The 22,940-nt window shown below is 41.9% G+C and overlaps 2 protein-coding genes across 21 annotated transcripts in view; one reads left to right on the top strand and one right to left on the bottom strand.

The window, feature by feature from the left end:
• Positions 1-13,432, top strand: part of ano3 (anoctamin 3) — a 123,315-nt gene extending 109,883 nt beyond the window's left edge. For 12 of the 17 annotated variants that reach the window (XM_073943389.1, XM_073943392.1, XM_073943388.1 and 9 more), the window contains 7 exons: positions 1,784-1,881; positions 4,104-4,249; positions 4,744-4,896; positions 7,741-7,888; positions 8,339-8,425; positions 8,506-8,611; positions 11,103-13,432. In XM_073943389.1, the coding sequence (XP_073799490.1) occupies positions 1,784-1,881; positions 4,104-4,249; positions 4,744-4,896; positions 7,741-7,888; positions 8,339-8,425; positions 8,506-8,611; positions 11,103-11,285 (921 nt within the window). In that variant the 3' untranslated portion in view covers positions 11,286-13,432. Of the gene's footprint in view, positions 1-1,391; positions 1,882-4,103; positions 4,250-4,743; positions 4,897-7,740; positions 7,889-8,338; positions 8,426-8,505; positions 8,612-11,102 lie in introns of all 17 variants that reach the window. The other 5 variants (XR_012400526.1, XR_012400525.1, XR_012400523.1 and 2 more) reach the window with 2 other exon arrangements.
• Positions 13,433-20,257: 6,825 nt separating this feature from the next.
• The window catches only part of slc5a12 (solute carrier family 5 member 12), a 53,411-nt gene continuing 50,728 nt past the window's right edge, over positions 20,258-22,940 (bottom strand). For 3 of the 4 annotated variants that reach the window (XM_068217337.1, XM_073941857.1, XM_073941856.1), the window contains 2 exons: positions 20,705-20,814; positions 20,263-20,634 (listed from right to left, as the gene is read on the bottom strand). In XM_068217337.1, the coding sequence (XP_068073438.1) occupies positions 20,470-20,634; positions 20,705-20,814 (275 nt within the window). In that variant the 3' untranslated portion in view covers positions 20,263-20,469. 4 annotated transcript variants of the gene reach the window in all.

The following is a 22,940-nucleotide window of genomic DNA, read 5'->3' on the forward strand; positions in this document are numbered from 1 at the left end:
GGATTAAATTGATTGATTTCCTCAACATTCTACACACAATCCCCTATAATGACTATGTGAATAAAGAGTTTTTCATCTTGAGATGTTTCAGCAGCTTCATTGGAGTTTATCTGTGGTCAGTTCAGCTTATTTGACATGATCTGAAAAGGCGTACACCTGTCTATATAAGGGCCCAGGGTTGACAGTGCATGTCAAAAGCACAAACCAAGCATGAAGACAAAGGAATTGTTTGTTGACCTCAGAGACAGGATTGTCTGGAGGCACAAGGCTGGGGAAGCTTACAGAAACATTTCTGCTGCTCTGAAAGTTCCAATGAGCACATCAGCCTCCATCATCTGTTAGTGGAAGATGTTTAACCACCAGGACTCTTCCTAGAGTTGGCCGGCCATCTAACCTGAGTGATCGGGGGAGAAGGGCCTTAGTCAGGGAGGTGATCAATAACCCGATGGTCACTCTGTCTGAGCTCCAGCGTTCTTCTGTGGAGAGAGGAGAACCTTACAGAAGGACAACCATCTGTGCAGCAATCCACCAATCAGGCATCTGTATGGTAGAGTGGCCAGACGGAGGACACTCCCCGCCTGGAGTTTGCCAGAAGGCATCTGAAGGACTCTCAGACCATCAGAAACTAAACTCTCTGCTCTGATGAGACTCAAACTGAACTGTTTGGAGTGAACGCCAGGCGTTACGTTTGGAGGAAAGCAGGCAGCGCTCATCACCAGGCTAACAGCATCCCTACAGTGAAGCACGGTGGGGGCAGCGTCATGCTGTGGGGATGTGTTTCAGCAGCAGGAACTGGAAGACTAGTCAGGATAGAGGGAAAGATGAATGCAGCAATGTACAGAGACATCCTGATGAAGACCTGCTTCAGAGTGCTCTTGACTTCAGACTGGGGTGACAGTTTATCTTGGAGCAGGACAATGACCCAAAGCACACCGCCAAAATATCAATGGAGTGGCTTCACAACAACTCAGTGAATGTTATCGAGTGGCCCAGCCAGAGCCCAGACCTAAATCCTATTGAACATCTATGGAGAGATCTGAAAAAGGCTGGACACAGTCGCTTCCCATCCAACCTGATAGAGCTTGAGAGGTTCAGCAAAGAGGAATGGAAAATTCCCAAAGACAGGTCAAGCTTGTGGCATCATATTCAGAAAGACCTGAGGCTGTAATCGCTGTCAAAGGTGCATCAACAAAGCATTGAGCAAAGGCTGTGAATACTGATGTACATCTGATTTTACAGCTTATTAATTTGTAATTAATTTGCAACAATTTCAAAAACTCTTTCTTCACATTGTCATGATGGGGGATTGTGTGTAGAATGTTGAGGAAATCAATGAATTTAATCCATTTTGGAATAAGGATGGAACATATAAACATGTGGAAAAAGTGAAGCGCCATCAATACTTGTACACTTATTTTGATATGTTGTCAATTATGAAACCCTGAAACGAGCATGATTCTACATTTACTGCATTAGTTATTCTGACCGTTCATTACTGCACTGAATGCGTCACATTTTATAAACATTCAAAGTTTCTGCTGAGATTTTAGAATTAAGCTAAATATGTCATCATATTTTATAGTTATTAGTCTTAAAATATTGTAACATAGCCTTAAATTATCTACAAATTACTGGACTGTCCATTTTTCACTACACTTTTTTTCACCACAAGCATGAGCTTGCTATCAAGAAAACCACGTCTATGAAATGTGGACACAAAACTGAAGAAGGATAATAATGTATAAGTAACAGGAGCTAATAATGCTTTGTTATTCTTCTGTAGTGTCATCCCAGTGGGTGTCTGATCGACCTGTGTCTGCAAATGGGAGTGATCATGGTGCTGAAACAGATCTGGAACAACTTCATGGAGCTGGGCTACCCGTGAGTAAAACAAAGCAGGACAAAAACAAAACATCCCAAAACACACACAGAGCTGCGAAGGACTGCTGAAACCGAGAAAACCTGTGTTTCACTCTTCTGCTTCGTTTTTCAGATGTTAGAAAATGCTCATGAAACGTGTCTGCATTCATTTGATTAAAATACAAATCAGCAGATTTATTATTTGTTTTAAAGCAGACCTATTATGCTCCCTTTCACATTATGCAAAATAAGTCTCTGTCTCTACAATGTGTGTGTAAAGTTTCAGCTCAAAATACCACACTGATAATGTTTTCTAAGATTATAGTGCATTTTAGTGACTGTCGCTTTAAATGCAAATGAGATTGTGCTCTCTTCAAAAGAGGGCGGAGCTACAGATGCCTGTGTGTCAGCATAGTGGCAGATTCAAAAATGAGACTAACGTCATATGCTAATGAGGGAGAGATGGTCACTAGTGGGCGGGGCTTTCCCCCTCTGATGACATCATAGAAAGAATGTCAATCAAAGTGTTTCTGCAGACTGTTTATATCAAGTCTGATTATTAAACAATACAAATAATTAATTTAACCATTAGAAGCTGCTTATATTCACACACTGCAGACACACAACTTTGTTTAACCCCCTTATAAAAGTTATTTTTGCATAATACCTTTACATATTACATTTACAATCTATTTAAAATGCTGGATTGTCATGTGGACGAACCCAACACTGTTAGTTTTTTTAAATTACACTGTTAACCCACCAGTTGGTTTCGTCCATATTTGACCAAACATTTAGTTATTTTAACATTTAATTTATTTAAAGCAATACAAAAAAATGAGGATAATCGTTTGTAAGTTATTCTAATGTGCCTGTTAAAGTCATGATACCTTTTATCAGAATAATAAAGATTTGTAAAGAAAAATGTTTATTTGAAAAGTAACTTTTGATCAAATTTAACTTTTTAAAGTGATGACGTGTTGGTGACGTATGTAATACTGTTTCCAGGTGCAAGCCGCCACTCATTTGAATTGAGAAACTATTTATTCATGATCACTTTTAATTCATATCACACAATAAAGTTAATTTTATATTAAGTCATACTGTGCACAACAATCTCTGGGCTTGCTGCATCACAAATACCAAAATTTTAACAATTTAAAAAAAAAATGAATCACTTTCTGGCCATCGGATATTACGCATGGATATATATACTGCGATCAGGATTTTCGAAAGTATTAAAGCGCTTTGTAAACGTTTATAATTACCATTTCATGAGTCTCCACACACAGTTAAATAGAGCGCTTGGACCCGGAAGCCGCTTCGAGTGACGTCACACTTAACAAGCGGATAGCTTTCACCATAAGCCATGGCTGTGTTCAAAATGACATCAATGTATTCAAAGAGCACTGCGAAGGGAGCGCAATTGTAAACACGAAGATCGCTAAAACTGAACTGTAAAAATACTTTGAAGAGGGATGACTTTAATGCTTTTTTTTAATCATTCCAAGTTTAAATGTTAGAATGTTCTAAACGAACAGGGCATAGGGGGATAACTGGGAATAGAACACAGCCAGGAACTGTTTCTAACTACAGCTCCAGAAGTGTAGTTGCAAGCATAGTGACACAGCTTGCGAATGTTCGTTGGAACGACCAAATAAAAAAAAAACTATGTTTGTAACGACACAACTTGCAACCTTAGTTAGCTTACGACGGTTTTCGGAAACGCATCCCAGATTGGCTGATGAGCTTTCTGAGGTGCGCTTTCTAAATGACCGTATTACAAATTCAGCTTTGCATCACAGGAATGTAGTGTGTGTCTTGATTATTCCAAGCAGTGTGTTCTATTTGATACCATCTGATGTTGTTATTGAGCGTATGAGTGCAGAGGTCTGTGCTACTCAATTATTAGCTCAAACAGGGAGGTGTTTTCTGCAGGGAAACGGTCAGATTGTCCTCAGTTCCAGTTCACAGGCCACTGATTCTGCAAACCCTGCAGAGAAAACTGTACAGCTCATCAGAAAGAGACACAGACCACCACACATGATCAAGACAACCGTGATAATGAGGGACGTTAGTTCAGGTTTACAGCACTGCGCTTTGTCCAGCAGTCAAAACATGCATTTAGAGTGCAATAGTACAGCGATGCTCTTTAATATTTTTCATGAAACACAGGAGAAGTGTATCCCCGGTTGTCCTCTCATAGTGTTTAATAGCAGGTTGTTTCTGTGCTGGTGCTCCAGGCTGCTGCAGAACTGGTGGTCTCGGCGTAAGATGAAGCGAGCCGGAGAGCAGAGTAACAGTAAAGAAGAGCTCCCGCAATGGGACAGAGACTGGAACCTGCAGCCCATGAACGCACACGGCCTGGTGGACGAGTACCTGGAGATGGGTGCGTTCGCTTTTCATGTACTGAGGGATTTTTGCTTACTTATATTCATTTAGCAGACTCTTTTATCCAAACCAACTTACACGAGTATTAAGGGATCACTTCAACTGGGGGTTTGTCAAGTCCATACACTCAGAAATAAAGGTAGAAGAGCTGTCACTGGGGTGCTACCGTTTTGAAAGGTACAATTTTGTACCTAAAAGATCCATATTAATACCTCGAGGGTAAATATTAGTACTTAAAAAGTACAAAAGTTTTAAAATTTTAAAGTACTAATATATACTTTTGAGGGACCAATATTGACCCTTCAGGTGCAAATGTGTACCTTTTGAAAATGACCCACCCTATTGACAGCTAGTACCTTTATTTCTGAGAGTGTAGAATAATTGACTTGATTAACGCAAACTCGGGTGTTAGAAATGGCATTAGACGGCATAATCTTGACAGTAATGAGTGCACTGGTTTGTCATATTATTTTGCGTATGTTTTGTGTTCAGTTCTACAGTTTGGCTTCACTACGATCTTCGTGGCGGCGTTTCCTCTGGCTCCCCTGCTGGCTCTGCTCAACAACATCATCGAGATTCGATTGGACGCCTACAAGTTCGTTACGCAGTGGAGGAGACCGATGCCCGCCCGAGCTACCGACATCGGTTAGTTCCTTCACACCAATGCACCCTTTCACAAGACTGTTACCATGTGTTTAACACCCATCAGAATCTTACATTTACATTTAGTCATTTAGCAGACACTTTTATCCAAAGCAACTTGCAAAATGAGGAAAAGGAAGCAACTTATACAACTATAAGAGCAACAATGAATAAGTGCTGTAGGCAAGTTTCAGGTGTGTAAAGTCTAAGAAGAAAAGCATTAGTAATTTAATTTTTTTTTTTTTTTGAGTGCAGTTAGTGGTATAGCCAGAGAGGCAATTGCAGATTAGGAAAGAAAGTGGAGACTAAATAGTTGAGTTTTTAGTGGTTTCATGAAGACAGCGAGTGACTCTGCCGTTCTGATGCAGTATGGGAGTTCATTCCACCATCTTGGCAGATTGAATGCGAGAGTTCGGGAAAGTGATTTCTTCCCTCTTTGGGATGGAACCACGAGGCGACGTTCATTCACTGAACGCAAGTTTCTGGAGGGCACATACATCTGCAGAAGTGAGAGCAGATAAGAAGGAGCAAAGCCAGAAGTCGCTTTGTAAGCAAACATTAGAGCTTTGAGTTTGATGTGAGCAGCAACTGGCAGCCAGTGCAAACGGATGAGCAGCGGAGTGACATGTGCTCTTTTACGTTCATTAAAGACCACTCGTGCTGCTGCGTTCTGAAGCAGCTGAAGAGGTTTGATAGAGTTAGCTGAAAGCCCGGCTAGTAGAGAGTTGCAATAGTCCAGTCTGGAGAGAACAAGAGCTTGAACAAGGAGTTGAGCTGCATGTTCAGATAGGAAGGATCGGAGCTTTCTAAAGTTATAGAGTGCGAATCTTAAATCCTTGATAGTTATTTTTAAAACGGATGTACAGTGGTCCCTCGTTATTTGTGGGAGTAACGTTAAAAAATAACCTGCAATAGGCAAAACTGCAAAGTAGCCAGCTTTTTAAAAAAACATTTTTTTACAATGATCATAGATGTTTTAAGGCTGTCAGCAAAAGGTTCATAAAGCTTTTGTGCGGATAATTTTGGCATCCGGCGTAATGTTCTTTATCCTGCAGTCACTGATCCACAAAGCTAAAGTAGACTCCATTCCTAAGAGGGTCGCACACTGGACGTGCACATTCACATGCTATTTAAGTGAAGTTTATTTATAAAATAATTTCGAGAGGATCACTTGCTTATGATTGCTTGCAGCTGGTCCCGCATTATCCAATTTATGATTCACCAATCAGATGATTCCTAGGCCACTATAAATACCCTCAGTTCCATATAACAGCCATCTTTGTTTTGAAGAATCCCCCCTTCTACCCTCTACTCCTCCTCCTTTCCTAGATGGGTGGCACGGTGGCCCAGGGGTTAGCACTGTTGCCTTACAGCAAGAAAGTCACTGATTTTAGTCCTTACCAAGCCAGCTGATGTTTCTGTGCGGAGTTACACATTCTCCCTGTGCTTACGTGGGTTTCCCCCGGGTTCCCCGGTTTCCTCCCACCGTCCAAAAACATGACATGTCCAAAACTTAAGTTAATTGACTAATCCAAATCAGCACCATAGACATGCTCCTAGTAAGCAGTTATCTCTTTAGAGCGATCACTGTTTGTTCATGAGCTACTACAGCAGGGGAGTTCTCCAGATCTACCTGAACTCAAACTCTCCTCTCGCCCTGCAAACAGGAGGGAGCCCCGTGCTCAAGGATCTTATGAGCTCAGGGCTCTCTCCCGGGGACAGCATGCCAAAGAAAGCCGCCGACTTGCGGTGCCAGTGTGAGTACCCTGATATAAACCTATGCAATTCTAAAATGCATGGCGCTGCGTGGCACAGCACATCCAGTGTGTGACCCCCTTTGCGATGGTCTTGCTGCGGACTACAGCCCTTCTTGTTGGAACTCACACTTTTAGCGATCGAAGATTTATGTTAATTTGGCAAGCTGGATGCATTCTTTACTGCACAGGAGACATGGAGGAGATTGATTGACAATGGTCTACAGCCAATCAGGACGCAGAACACAGCGGGCTGTAAAATAAAAACACGTTAAATTGCATGAAAAAAATCCACCAAACTACGAGGCCACGAACGGTGAATCGCTACATAGCAAGGGACTACTGTGCATTTATATGTATTTACGTATGTTTTAGAGAATCTTTGCATTAAATTACAAAAAGCGAATTACCGCTTATGTGAGGTTTTTGTAAGGCAGCATCTATGGGAGCAGGACAGTAAATTTGACGTTATTCTCTCTTCTAGCTGCCGTTATCAGTCTCACGCTATTTGTAGAAGCCGTACATTGTATTTTGGCTATTGGCCACAAGGTGTCAGTAGGAGACTATATAACTGTGGCTTCACTGCATGGAGTAAGACAGTGTTGGTAGGAAGCGTACCGTCTTGACTCGTAACTGAACGTCTCGTCTCATAACTGAGCATAACAGACAAGTGTGCATATAGATTAAGGAAGTGATTAAGTAGTTCTGTTGATTGGAAAATAAAGACGTTTTTATTTGCATCTATTTGCCTACAGACTCTGACTTTGACGCGTTAAAAAACTTGCTCACTCTACCAACAATAGCGGCATTGGAAAGCCGCTACACTATTTATTTCCTTTTTCTAAAAGTCTTGATAACACCATCCTGGACTTTTTCTGTCATTATTTCAGCAAATAGGATTGTAAAATAACGATTTGTCGTCCTCTCCCATTCACTATCCTCTGAGTTTACACACTATGACAATTTCTGTTGCGGAGAAACCCAGAAATGTGAAAAGGGTCCATTAGCTTGATGTTGGTTCATTTCAACCCAAACTCAACAAGTCATTCTGTTCAAGGCACAATCATTCTGTAATGCAGCTATTTTTTATTAGGTATCTGGCATGGTGTTCTGGAGGGAATTGGAGTTGTGGCTGTCATAACAAATGCCTTCGTCATCGCCATCACTTCAGATTACATCCCTCGCTTCGTCTACGCAATCAAATATGGGCCCTGTGTGGACAAGGGTTACCGACACGAGAAGTAAGAGGATGGCTGCACAAAACAGTTACAGAACAAAACATGTCAATAGTAAAGTGAAGCTGATTTCTTTTGTTAGCACCTCTGGTGACGGGTTATTTACGGGAATCAGCTTCATGTTGGCATGGTCAACTATTCGGAAAGTCTGAAATTCGCTAATTCCTCCTGTGAATTTGTTTTGTTCCAAATATGTCCCATTTACCAACACATTTTAAACATAATAGTTTCAATAAAAGAGGTTTTATTTGTAATAACTAACTTTTTATCTTTGCCACAGTGACATTGCTTGATATGTTACTAGTTATTTTGCAGGATACTAGTATACAGCTTAAAGTGACTTTTAAAGACGTAACCAAGTTAATTAGGTCAATTAGGCAAGTTAGATCTCCAGCTGTATGCTGCTTTTTTGCTATTCTAATACTGTATCTTTGTGTTTTGGATGGCTTTTCCCAGATGTCTAAGAGGATACCTGAACAACAGCCTGTCTGTGTTTGATATGGGTGAACTGAGAAATGGGAGTTATGAAAATCAATACTGCAGGTACTACACAGTACAGTATATTATGTCGTTATATGTTTTTTTGCTAGATTTTTTTGGATTCAAGTGCTTTTTTTGTGCAGGTATCGGGATTACAGAGCGCCTCCGTGGAGTCCTGAACCCTATGAGTTCACCCTGCAGTTCTGGCATGTTTTAGCTGCCAGACTAGCCTTCATCATTGTCTTCGAGGTCAGCGCTACCTTACGTTTATTGTATGAGGATTGTTTACATTAAAATGTAGTTTTGGGTAAGCAAAGACACAATTAGATAGTTAAAGTAGGTTCAATACAAGGTACTAGTGAAATGAAGATTAGCAGGTACAAGCTAACAATGCAGGTAAACCTCAATTCTTAGACTCAAGAAATTAGGTGACTGATGCTAATGATGCTTTTACATCATTGTAAACATGCCGACACACCCAGCAAATTCATGCCTCTTCTAGAGTGTCCTACTTGGAACCAGTTAAAGTGGTGCCGTGACCCGGATGGGAATACGGTTTAGGATTTTATGAAGGCATCTGGTGCATGGTCATTGTATAAATTAAGGCCAAAAGCTGAACAGCACTGCACAAGGATTGGGGCTGACTAGCATGCGTGTTCTGCACCTAGGTAAGAAGTAATATCCTTGGCACACCAAACTTAGTCCTGGAAGGCCGCTGTCTTGCAGAGTTTAGCTCCTTGCCTATACACACCTGCCTGGAAGTTCCCTGTATCAGTGAGTTCCATTGAGAAGAGCTCATTCCTATATCATAATCCCTTCAAAGGGTTTACCCTCCAGAGTGACAGTTTTGAAGGGATTAGGTCAAAGCAATGAGCCCTTCCAAATGGAATGTGCTGTTTGACACCAAATAACATCCCAGCACAATGGATCACAGAGGCTCGAAGTATCCATCAGCTGTACCCTTTGAAATCTTTCAATCCAAAGGGCCTTTCAAAGTGGCCAGGTTTAAGCACTTTGGTTTGGAAAACCACTTCAGTATGCCAGCCATGATTGTTTTTACTCCCATTTGCAGGGTAATTTATACTATTTGGAATTGACTGTATAGCTCGGGTATCACCAAACTTGTTCCTGGAGGTCCGGTGTCCTGCAGATTTTAGCTCCAACCCTAATCAAACACCCCTGAACAAGCTGATCAAGGTCTTACAAGGTATACTTGAAACATCCAGGCAGGTGTGTTGAGGCAAGTTGGAGCTAAACCCTGCAGGGCACCGAACCTCCAGGAAAGAGATTGGTGACCCCTGGTACAGCTAGTACTATCTTGACTTGCTTGTTCAGGTGTGTTTGAATACGGTTAGTGCTAAAATCTGCAGGATACTGACCGTCCAGGGCCAAGTGTGGTGACCCCTAGTAATAACAGCCTATACCACCAAGTGACAGTAGACACTAGAAACACTAGTGTGGATATACAAACTTTACTGTTTGCTCATTTTAAAACAATTACCATTTTGGTCTGTTGATCTTTAATTCTTTTTTTCCAGACATGTTGTTAGGAAAATATTAGCACATCTAAAATAGCCTATCTTGACCTTGTTGATTACTATTCTTCTCATTCACTAAGATGGTGCAGAACAAACCTTGCAAAAAAAACTGACCTTAGAGACGGTAATGCTCAAACCCCACTCCACTGGTCTCGAGGCGTACTAGTAGCAACTTGTGCTAGAAGCTTTTGTCTTAAGCATCCATGCCAAATATCACCGATTGAAACCAAGTAAGCCAAGCGACCCTAAATACCCTAGTACAGGAGTCACCAATCCTGGTCCCGGAGGGCCGGTGTCCCTGCAGGGTTTAGCTCCATCTTGCCTCAACACACCTGCCTGGATGTTTCAAGTATACCTTGTAAGACCTTGATCAGCTTGTTCAGGTGTGTTTGATTAGGGTTGGAGATAAAATCTGCAGGACACCGGCCCTCCAGGAACAAGTTTGGTGACCACTACCCTAGTATATTTAAAAATATATTTCCGTGCTTCGTTTTAGGGCAAACAGAACTGGAAAATGCTGAGTGGCGTACACTATTTTCAAAACTTTAATCACCTCGCGATACAGCATGAGGGCTTGTAAATATGTCACGCTGCTTGGGTGTACCATCAGAAGTCCAATCTTTACATTGGTTTTTATATTTGATGTGGACAAACACAGAATAGAACAGTGTTTAGAATGTACTCAACATGGTGGATCCTCTGCTGCTCGACCCTCCAGTGTACTTGGTGTTATTGTGTTGGACGTTCTTCCCATTTCTGAATCTGACCTCTGTGTTCTCGATTGATTCCTACCTCATATCCACAATTACCGGTTGTGAAAATTTGGGTACCAATGGTAGGTGTTTGGGAAATAATTCAATAAATAAATCTCACAAAAGCTTTGCTGTTTCGAACTGCCAAAACAAACTTAATTTTGGCCGGATTTAGTTTAAAAAGACGCAATTTCAGTTCATTCCTTGATTTCATTTGAAGTATACCAGGGCCTTGAGTATCTAATCTCCCAGAGACTGAATTGCCAAAAAGCCCAACAGTGGTTGAGAATCCAATCGTCAGTATGTTCAAATAGGCTGTCATTGGTCCAGAAAGACTATCATGGCTTTCCTTCATGAAAGGCTCATTTGTTTACTGTTATCTACTGTGGTTAGATACTCAGTGTTAAAGTTCTATGAGTAATGTTTGATTTTCTGTTGTATTCTCCATAGCACCTGGTGTTTGGCATCAAGACCTTCATAGCCCACATGATTCCAGACATGCCCAAAGACCTGTGTGATCGCATGCGCAGGGAGAAATACCTGATGCAGGAGATGGTGTATGAGGCAGAACTGGAGCATCTCCAGAAAGAGCGGAAAAAGAACGGCAAACGTTATCACCATGAGTGGCCTTAGTCGTGCCTGTCCATAAACACACACACACACACATAAATGCCCACAGGAGAACCACATACACGTCCCACGAAGCACATTAATACTTGAGAGTGGCGAACAAAACGTCTTTGCAACCTGCACAACTGCAGCACATATGTGAACACAAGACATTCATGTACAACCGGTCTGCTGCCTTGGACGGCTTTGCTTTATTGACTCCATGCATGGGCTGCCCACTTCAGATTTCCATTGCTGTGATAAACCAGGGAGCGGATTCAGTATTTGAGGTCGAGACCTGATCTCCAGGCGCGCCTTTAGAACCAAGAGTTGGCAGCTGTACTCTGCACCAAAGAGGATTTTCTCGGTCACATGACGCCTGCCTAGGACCTCCAGTAATTCAATATTTTTATCCTGTCGAGGATGTTTGTACATTAAAACTAGTCTACAGGACAAGAACAGAACAGTCTGGCAGAATTTGAAAATGGAAAAAGAAAATAGTAAAGATGTGTACACGAATCGTTTTTTTAGCCACCAGTATCGTTTTCTCCAGGTTTGGACGATCTTTTGTTGACTTTTGAGGTGGTTTGCCTGATCAAATTAAATTAAGATAAATCTGATGGGACATTTTATGGATCGAATTGTCTGAGTTCCCTTTGGAAAGAGTTGGATAAGTTACATGATGTGAAAATGCAACAAGTTTTAAAAAGCACGACTGTCGTCCTAAGAAAAGCTGCACGTTGATAAAGTTAGCTACTAGTTTGATGGAGGCTAACTGGAATAAGACTTCCTGAACCCTGTAAGAGGCGACAACAGTGGTAACTGAGCGAGAAGATGCTGTCTTTAGCATGCTTGTGTTTCAATTCAAACCCGACTGAAGCGTACTGCAAGAAACCACAAGTGGTGCCGTGACCCGAATGGAAGTCTATATTGGGAATGGTGGTAACTGAGCGAGAAGATGCTGTGTTTAGCATGCTTGTGTTTCAATTCAAACCTCAACTGAAGCCTCCTGCAAGAAACCAGAAGTGGTGCCGTGACCCGAATGGAAGTCTATATTGAGAATGGTGGTAACTGAGCGAGAAGATGCTGTCTTTAGTATCCTTGTGTTTCAATTCAAACCTCAACAGAAGCCTCCTGCAAGAAACCAGAAGTGGTGCCGTGACCCGAATGGAAGTATATATATGGGAATGGTGGTAACTGAGCGAGAAGATGCTGTGTTTAGCATCCTTGTTTCAATTCAAACCTCTACTGAAGCATCCTGCAAGAAACCAGAAGTGGTGCCGTGACCCGAATGGAAGTCTATATTGGGAATGGTGGTAGGCCAACTGATACAGGTAAAGGAAAACACACCAACTTTACATCGATTAACTAGCGGCAACAAAATGGACTGTAGTCTTGCCTTGCATCACAAGTATCTGGGTCCAAAATTAAAGACTCATTACATTTAAAAACAGGCTACAAAAAGGAATTCAGTACAACTGGGCCCACCTAGCCTTCCCAAATCTCAACAAATGTCTGTACAAGAGTCTACTCTGCAGCAAAGTCAGTTTCACTTTCCCAACCCCTCGCTCAACTCTGAAATCAATGGATTAGATTGTTCAGTGAAACTCCAGTGTGTAAGTGGAAAATAATGTTTATTGCGCATCTTTTCCAGCATGGCTTGCAGTGGCTTTGCTCTTTCATCAATTTAGTTCATCCTGCAGTTCTGAACCGAGCACTCATACGGTTGGATTGTTTACTATGCAGATGAAGGGCTTTCGGAGCTCCTGTTTTCTGCTTGTGGTCTTTGTCCGGCAGCTACACCTATCATCCGCTGTGAAGCACTTCTCTACCTGCTGTCAGCCAACGTTTACCTGCAAACGCATTTACCGATTCGCCCTCTCCCTCTTCGCTTGCCAGCATCTCACCTTGTGATTGTTGCTACAAAAGAGGTTTCTGGTAACGGTTACCAAATGAAGATCAGTTCGTTTATGCAAATGAACAAGTTTTTATGTACTACGTCGCCTTGAAAAGATATGCAGAACTGTCTTTAAATACAATAAGTCCATTTTACCAACGTACAGTAAAAAGAAAAGGCCAACTTTGGCAGAATAATAGTCAAATGCATGATTTTCGTTTGCATGCAGATAATTAGATTTTTATTATTTTATAAAAGACTGACATTGACTATGGTTTTCTAGTGTGTGTGTGTGTGTGTGTGTGCGCGCAGATTGTGAGGTGTGGTTGTATCAGCGTTTCATTGCCTGCGTTTGTTGCTTGGCTGTGATCTATTCTGTGTGCCTGTTGTGGTTCAATCGATCCTTATACTTGCCCGCCTGAGCATAAGGAAGTGGCTAATTAAGGGATAGCATACTAGCCCATCTTCCTTCCAGTATAGAGTATGTATACTGTGAATATCCTGAGCAGAGATGTGACTAGGGATTCTGGGTCCCATGCACAGGATTTTTTGGAGTTGGCTTTTGTACCAAATAAGGTCAAGTACAGTAAAATTTCAAACAGCATAGCTCAGGCCTGGATTGGCTAATCGGGAGGACCGGGAGAATTCCCGGTGAGCCAGTCCGTTTTTTGGCTGCGAGGGCCGGTGTCCCTAGCTGCTTGCACTCTCGGCAGTCGCACTTTTTTAATTTATTTAATTATTTGATCATAGCCTCACTTTTTATTCATTATTTTGCCACAGCCACGCTCTTTTTATTTATTTTCTCACAGCCCCGTGAGCAAAAAGCAGCCTGCAGGTTAATGATAACGTAACTATCATTCAACCCCAAACAGCGGCACCTTAGTGACTATAAGAATTCGAATAATTAATATTAATGATTATTACCCCTGCTCAATGAAAATCAGATGATTACGTCAATAAATCTGACACAACTTTTATACTATCGCAACAGTGTTACTGTGGTCGAGTGGTCAGCACGTTGCGTTGCGACATCGCCGACCCGTGTTCGAACTTCACTTGAGAAATCATTATTATTATTAATGTTATTTTTTCTCATTTTTATTGTTCAGACATTTAATACTGTTAGGGTTGTTGAATATTTGAAATTCTAAAGCAGCTGTTTTCCTGAAAAAGACGTGATCGTGTCATTAGAAACTGAATTGGAAATGACCTTATTTTATAGTCAGTCGTGAACTGAGGTGGGCCGGTCTAAGACTTGAAACTCCAGGGCTGAAAAGGAGTCCCACTCCGGCCCTGGCATAGCTAATATTAAAAGCAGAGTTCTGAAATGAACCTTCTGTTATTAATTACCTTCATGGCGTTCCAAAACAAACTGTGAGGCTTAGTGGTCGCCTCACAGCTAGAAGGTCGCTGGATCAAGCCCTGGCTGGGCCAGTTGGCATTTCTGTGTTTGCATGTTCTTCCCGTGTTGGCTTGAGTTTCCTCCGGATGCTCCGGTTTCCCCCACAGTCCAAACACAGGCCAAACACAGCCCACACCTCATCAGTGGTGCAATGGTAATGGTTATGATGCTACGAGTATGATTTTGTGCTTACAAAAAAAAGAAAGAAAGAAAGAAAAATTGACTCTGATGCATCTGGGCCATATTTACAAGCAGAGTAAGATGCACACTGTACTTGCCCAGACTTACCCTAATCGAACCAGAATATAGACGTCAACTGCATGAGGTCATAAAGGGTCCGGTGAATCCATGACTTAATTCGAAAGTGAAGAATTTGTTTTAAAATGTTTTAATTTTATTTTTGTGCGCGCGCAAAAGCATTCTTGAAGATTCACGAACTTATGGTTGAACCACTGATGAGGCATGGGCTGTTTTAATGGAGGTTTCGGGGCCTTCGCTGTCTATGGAGGATGAGGGAGCTCTCTCGAGGTCTTACAGATTTAAAATGACACCAGGGTGAGTAATTATATTTTTATTTAACCAACATTCAACCATTATTAATGTAGTTATTCTAAAGAGAAGTAAATTGGCACGATGGACATAAAGGTCAAATTCTTTTTTTTTTCTCGTCATTTTGCTTTACTGTAAAAATGTACATATTTTGTTTATTCTGAATGTTTAGTTTCCTTGGGGTGTGTATGTGTGTTTTTAAAAGTGTGTTTGCATGTGTGTGTGTGTGTGAGAGTTTTGTAAAGCGAGTGCTCCCAGCATGCATCACATTCTTGCACAGATTTTCAAAAGGCAGTGGCTGTGTTCGAAATAGGGTACTACCCTACCAGTAATAATAATACTATGCATGAAATATCGTGAATTATTAATAAACATGCAGTGTGTGAATGCACTGTATTCTGCCATGTATGCATATTTCAGTGTTGTTGAGCAGGGCCAGAATGGCCATAGGGAGCCAATAGGATTGTCAATCTGGCCTGCCATGGTGAATCTGGCCTGACCTCCCCCCGCTCTTCACTTACCTATTGGCACCAGCACCCTAACCCCAACCCCTTCTTGCACTTGCAATTGCTACAACACAACCCCATAAACCTCAAACTAGTCACTTACTGATCATTACTGACCCCCCCTCCCTCCCCCCACTTAGCGATTTCTCCACCTCTCCGCTTAGCAATTACTCCCCTTCCACCCCCTCCTCTTGATTGCTTCTTCCTTCTTCCCTAGTCCCCCCCACCAGCAACCCCTACAACCCCCCATCCTCGTCACTTGTGGATTGTTACACCACAGCACATAAACCCTCCACTTTTCACTTACTGCCCACTACAACACCCCGCCCCCTCTCTTCACTTACCGATCACTACCCTTCCACCCCCTTGCTTTTCACTCACCAATCGCTTCTTCCTACTCGCCTAAAGCCTGGTTTATACTTCTGCGTCAAGTGACCCACGGCGCATGCAAAATGCGTGTAGCTGTGCATTTATTCTTCTGCGCACTGTCTCTGCTGGTCTGCATTTACACTTCCGAAACGCTAGTTGGCAGTGAGGTGTAAATGTTCCTGTGTCGAGTTTCTTCGCTGCTGTTTTGCTTTTCCTGAACACTTCCTGAATGTACAAGTGGCTCAAACTCGCTCATTTTGAGGCAGGAACCGGCGGACGTGCAAAAACTTTAACTATGAGGTAAACACAAAACAAAACTTTCCATCAGGAGCTCCTTCGCAGGACTTCACACTTGTAAACAATCGCTCTATTGGGCTCGCGTCCAGCTCGCGCCATTCACGCGGCCCTCGGTCCCGCCCAGACTCGTCAGCGCTACCAAGCCGACCAATCACAGAGCTTGCGCTACGCGTCGTTGCGACGTATAGTTACAATTTTTGAGAGGTGCACGTCAGCGACATCGACGGCCACGATCAAGGGCTATGCGTCAACGCCATAGCATACACCGGCATTAGAAGTATAAATCAGCCTTAATCCCCCACCAGAAACCCCTACATTCCCCACTACCCCCCCCCCCCCCCTTTCGTCACTTGTGGATCGTTACATCATTAATGCCCCTCCATCACTACACCTGCTCCCCTTCTCTTAACTTCTTGATCGCTAGACCCCCCCCCCCCTTCTTTACTTACTTATTGCTCCTGACCCCCAAATCCCCCCTTCCCTGATGTTCCAGGTCCGTCCCTGTTGTCGAGAAAGATCAACCATGATTTCTCAACTGCTCAGTCTGATTTTGTGCAATGAGGTCATGTGACTATGTAGCTTTCTACTGTTCCATACACCATAACATAATAGTGTCCTCAACCTTGTGTGGAGTTAAACTTGATTCACACAAAACACGCAATAAACTCGAGGTTACTTGCTGATTGTTTTTACACTTATGCTAATTTTTAGCGCCAGTTTAATTCGTTGAACTTGCGAGGTGTTTTGAGGTGAATTGTGCACGTTAGCGTTGACCTCAATGTGCATTTAGTGTCGCTCACACCATATGCCCATAGTTTACCTCTGTTTGATTGCATCGACTTTGTGTGTGATTTACTTGCACAAATACTTAACTCCATGTTTAAGTTTTCAGTCTCCTTTTTCGAACACGATCACTGCATCTGTCCTCCTCAGGCCCTTTGAGTGTTTGCAGATGAGAACTTTGTATCATATTTTCCTAGCTTGAATCAAGTGTTGCTTTTTTAAGTAAATATTTTTGCACTCTCCATTTGCATGGGTACCAGCCCCATATGGGGATAGTTAGTACGCACTCAGAAAAAGACGATTAGATGGTTCTCCCACTTTATAGATTCTCCGCTCGCGCTGAATAAGAATCAAATTAATGTTTCATTTCATGGAAGCACTTTAGGAAAGTCATTTATTTATTACATTACCTCGATTTAGACAAATGTTTAAAATGTAATGGCTAGTTTAATAGGATAGTTGCAATCCATTAAGTTGGTCTAGGTAATGGGTGGCGGGGAATAAACAAGCTGAATATCGGTACTGTTTTGGGTTGCTAAAATCCAAACCAGAGTAACCACGTTATTAGAAATAAAAGTTTGCTGTAGTGCTTTATATTTCATGGACGCCACTGACAGCTGGTCAGTAAATTGAACTCGTGATGTTGATCTGAAAGAGGAAGAAGTCTGTACTATGAAATAACTGTAATCTATGCATGACCTCATTCACGAGTCCCGCACATGCAGGACTCTTGACAAACCTTTGTGTATTTGTGCACTTTTTACTGTGAAGTGTGCATGGCCTATATCTGCTTAAACCAGAGAAGACTGACCTGAGATCAGTACATGTTGTAGTGGTGAATGATCAGTTGTGGTCATCTCATTGACATCAACCTACAGGCTATGGGACGCAAATGTTCTTCAGGGTTTTGTTTTTCGAGGTACTCATGGTTGTGTATGAAATGTCTTCATTGAAAATGGCCGTCAGAAGCACATTCAAGTGATAATGTTTAGAAGAGCAAGAGCATGTATTATACCATGATGGTCGGCGCTTGCCGCTTCTTGCACAGACTCTTTGCTGTACTCAATTCTAATGCAACATCCATCATTAGTCTTACTTCTAAAGCAATGTAACTGTTACTAATATTAAAGAGACTGATGCCTATTTTGCTGTCAAATGTCAGTGCTTACAATCAGACTGTAATTAATGCATAAGCATGATGTGAAACTAGCAGAGTGACTCTAGAGTGTGGCGTCGATGGGCCTCGTTCTGAAACATGAGCAGATTACATTTACATATAAAATGTTCATAAAACCATCCTGACGTAAATGTTGAGATTCGTAGAAATGTGCAGTATGGCTTGAGTTTGTGATTTGCTAAAGCCTGTTCTTAAGAAAAGAGAGTCCAGAAGGTTCTACAGTGTTCTTGCGTCTGGGATTCATGGATGTGGGTTTTGAAATCTTTTGAATATGATAGAATTGTTTTACACACAGATTCCAGAGTTTTGTAAATGTTTCATGAAAGAGGCCTGACGGGCACTATGCTTTGGTGTGATTTTGCCAAGTAGGACTTGTACCTGGATCAACATTCCTGTCAACCGTTAGATTTTGTAGTGACAAGAAGACTTTGTAGTTTCCTGAAGACCTCCATTAGCTTGTTAAGATGTTCAATTATGGTAAAAGAACAGCAAATGCTCACTTCTTTGAAGGGCATGGGTTACCAAATCTGCTCCTGCAGCGCCACTGTCCTGGGCTAGTTACAAAATCACTCCATTGTTTTATTTTTTCTAATACACCTCCTACTTGTATAGTCTAGGAGTTAGTATATATAATAATAGTGTTTTCAAAAGCAGGCGTAGGAGAAACATGCACTGTGGACACGGTTTTACCATCATTTTACATTGCTTTTATCAGTTTTGTGAACCAAGCATTCGGTATCACAAGTACAGCATAGGAGAAAGTGAACTACCAAGCAGAATTGTTGGGATCATACTGCCCTATAGTGTTCATTGTACCTAGAAACTGTAGAAAAGTATATTTTTTGCAGTTTATCAAATATGTAGGCTGCAGCAAGTCATTCCAATAAGATGGACTTAGCTAAAGACCAGGGTAGGGTTGCACCAAAACGTTCTTGCTTAAGCCTCTACTGTGGACTCTGTTCCAGTTTAACTAGGTAAAGCCATGTATGTTGGTGCACTGCAAAAATATTTAGTGCTGCGCAAGTTGTAACCAATGCCTCATTTCTCCTGAGCCGTATGGTACAGAATGATTTGGTACGGGTCATCCTGCTCAGACTATTTTGGCACTTCTGGCAATGGAAATGTGTACTGTACTATACTAAACCATATCGCTCAGTAGAACCGAGCAATTACAGTCCATTTATTTTGCAACTACACAACATTGTAACTTCCTCTTTGTTAGAGGAAGGGGGACCCTAATATGTCCTTTCTGCAAGCCTAACCAAAACTACCTGAGCGGGCTAGGTAAGATCTTCAGGATTACAAGAAAGTTGCAGGTTGGTAAATACATTTGGTTGAGATGTAGTCCTTAAGTTATTGAACCCCACAAATTAAGGTCTTCAGACTCGTTACAAACTTTCAAGCATGCCTTGAGGAGCTGAACTCTGCAGGACCTTGGCAGGGAGCCCAAACCTGTTCTTGGAGGGTCAAAGTTTAGCTACTAACTTAATCTAATTACGCACATCTAAACAAGCTAATCGAGATCTTCAGACTTTCTAGACTTGTATGTTGAAGCTAAAATCTCTGAAATGTTGGTCCACCAGGAGCAGGATTGGGACACCCCAGATGTAGGGCCATGGGTTCGGGTTGGTACTAGGATGGACGTATCAGATGCTCATGGTCCAATTACCTGCATGGCTGAGCTCAGACCCTAACAAAACACACCTGGAAAAAAAATTACACTTGTCCTGCAGTATAGAGTTGCTCAGCCTTGGGTACCAAGCAAGAATTCAAGGGAGAATGTTCAAGCACTCCTAGTCCTAAAGGTTTGCTTGCTTTTGCAATTATCAAATATCCCAAAGTCCTTAAGTAGATTCTTCAGGTGCAGTTAATCTTTCCGGAAAAAGAGATGCCCAGACACCCTAATGAATTCCTGTGGTTTCAGGGTCAGGACTGGGGTTAGGGGTTATAGACCAGAAAATGATCCAGGAGTACATTCTAACTGGCAAAATCCCAGTCACCTCGAATAACTAAATCTCAACGACACCACATTATTTTATTGTTTATACTTCTGATATAAAAGCTGTTTATGAGACTCCTTCATCCTTGTTTACATGTAAAGCAATCAGCAGTATGCATACAAGAATTGTACAAAACATGTCTGTAACATAGATTTGGGGATCAGAGTTTTCTGTAATAAACATTGATTGTATCTTTTAAATGAAATAGTTGATGTGTTCTTTCGCTCGTTACAGCTTTTTCTGAACTATGCTAGTTTCGTTATGGTCAAAGCCGGCATTAGTGTTACCATTTTCCTGTTGGTTATCGCAACTGCACCTGAACTTCTCGTCCATTCTTAAGGTGCATCCCTGGTCTGGATGTTTCTCCCATGCCTTGCCAAAGTCTCCCACATCCTAAGAGAAGCACACATGTTCTGTTTCCATTCAAATGAATCAAATACACATTCTGCAAGACAGTCTGTACCTCTTTGCCTTCACCAAGGTCAGCTTCTGTGAATTTCTCAGTGCAGAAACACAGGACGTCCTTCACTGATCGAGTCATCCCTGGTTTCAACAGTTTCGGGTCCATTGGGCCTGTAGACACCAGAATCTCAGTTACTCCACCACACTAATCTACTTCCCACCCTAAGCATTTATGGCATAGAAAAACTGAAGAATTGTTGACAACTACTTTTGCTTTTGTTGGATTTAGAGTCCAAGTGCTGCAAATAATAGGCCGGATAATATAAAATTGGAGGTGGGAATACTGGAAAAACTTCCCATTTCTGGCACCAATCTAGATGCAATTGACAATTTTACCTTGGAGCTCTCAGAAATGATCAAACGATGATTCTGACTAAAATCAAGTTTTTCAGTCCACCTCAGCGGTGAGCTTAAATCCCACCGAGAAACCTGTTCAAGTGGTTATTTTCAGTAGTGAATTGACCCTTCGCTAAGCCACACCCCAAAACCGCCACCCACCAATCATGGCAACTATAGCTACGCGCAGGGGCTCTGTCAAGCTTTCGAGCGAGTGCACATGGATTGTGCAAATCTCACACCCGGTATCCTTAATGTTTGGACAGGATGGTGGAATTTTTTCCCTTTTCAAACCTAAAGCCTAAGAGGAGAAACGCCAGCGTGGATCAAGCTGTGTGAGGGGTGCTAAAGGAGCTAAGTTGGTTTTGTTTTGATATTCCTGACACATTCAGTGATAGACAGACGGCAATAACTCATAACCTGCTTTGTGTTTTTGTAGGAAACACAGTTTAGATCTGTTTAGGGTAAGAGGTGTGTGTTTCACAGCGGTCTTTTTCCTTTTTTTTTTTTTTTTTTTTCGGTCGATAATGTAAATAATGCTCTGTTTAAGCCTTCGCCATAACGTTAGTCATACTAATAGCGAATAGGTCATGATGACATGAGTTATTGATCCGGATAATACAAATCTGCGAATCTGTCACTAACTTTACTGAACTTCATATTTCCACCTTATTTCAAGCTACGAATAATTGAAATTACAAATCAACAGAACAAAACCGAGATATGATCACAAACTGAGCACTTACGATTAATATACTTTACCCGCAGCTGTTTTTCAGTCATTTATAAAGAGTACACACACATACTGACAGTTTTAGGTATCTTACTGTACACTGTTATGGGTCAATGATGCTAATAGTCGGCACAAATCCATCAGTTTCCCCTTTCTGGCTGCTCTTTCTATGAATGAACTATGTAAAAGCACTGTCATGCGTGTTTCCTCGTGGGTTAGTAAGGCTATATTTTATTGCACAACAATAATCTATCAGGCTTTTTGGCTAAAAATAGAGCAATTACAGTTTCATTAGTTAATATTAGATTATTAGTAAATGTCACACCTCACTCTGAGCATGAGCCAAGCTGTTGAATGGTTAGCGTATGCAGCGGCTAGGCTAAGCTAGCTTAAATTTTGATTGAATTAGTCTCATCGGTTACCGATGAGATCTAATCGGTTGCCTGTTATTTTGTGAATATACCCCTGTAATGCTCACTGCAGTCCTTTTTTGTCTGGCTTTATCTGATATTTCACCTGTTTGCCAAAAATGACATTATATCCCTGGCAAAGTCTGACACCGGCGCGCACACATTGAAAAAGCCGTGCCAGGCACGAAAGCTTGACAGGCATAGCAACAGTAACTAAGGAGGGCGGGGCTTAGCGAAGGGTCCATTGGAGAACTCCAAGTCGTGCAAGCAGATTTAGCGCATCTCACACTCCAATGTTTAGTTTTGAACACATCTCCTTAGGTAGGGGATCCTATTTCTGATGATCTACCTTCATGCGCAGTCCCAACCTTCCTGTTGGCAATTACCAAGTGTTCCTGTAGGGTTATTCAGATGAAATTGGTTGGAATTGAAACTAAACTAAACTAAACCTGCAGGAAGGTAGATCTCCATGAACAAGAATGATCACCCTTTGTTTTAGGATTGGACTGAGATTACGGCCCCGTTTACACTAATGCGTTTTCGTTTTAAAACGCTTAAGTTTTGCTACGGTTACGCCATCTGTCCACACTACGCCGGAGTTTTCGAGTGCCGAAAACGGAGTGTTTTGGAAACGCTGGAGAGGCTGTTTTCATTCTGAAGCGCTGCTGCTCCGTCTCAGTGTGGATGGGGGAAAACATAGACATCTGAAAACGGAGGCGGGGCTAATGAGATTCGCTAGCTGATTGGGGCTTTTGTGT

Source organism: Danio rerio, chromosome 25 (assembly GCF_049306965.1).
Source record: "Danio rerio strain Tuebingen ecotype United States chromosome 25, GRCz12tu, whole genome shotgun sequence".
Classification (NCBI taxonomy): domain Eukaryota; kingdom Metazoa; phylum Chordata; class Actinopteri; order Cypriniformes; family Danionidae; genus Danio; species Danio rerio.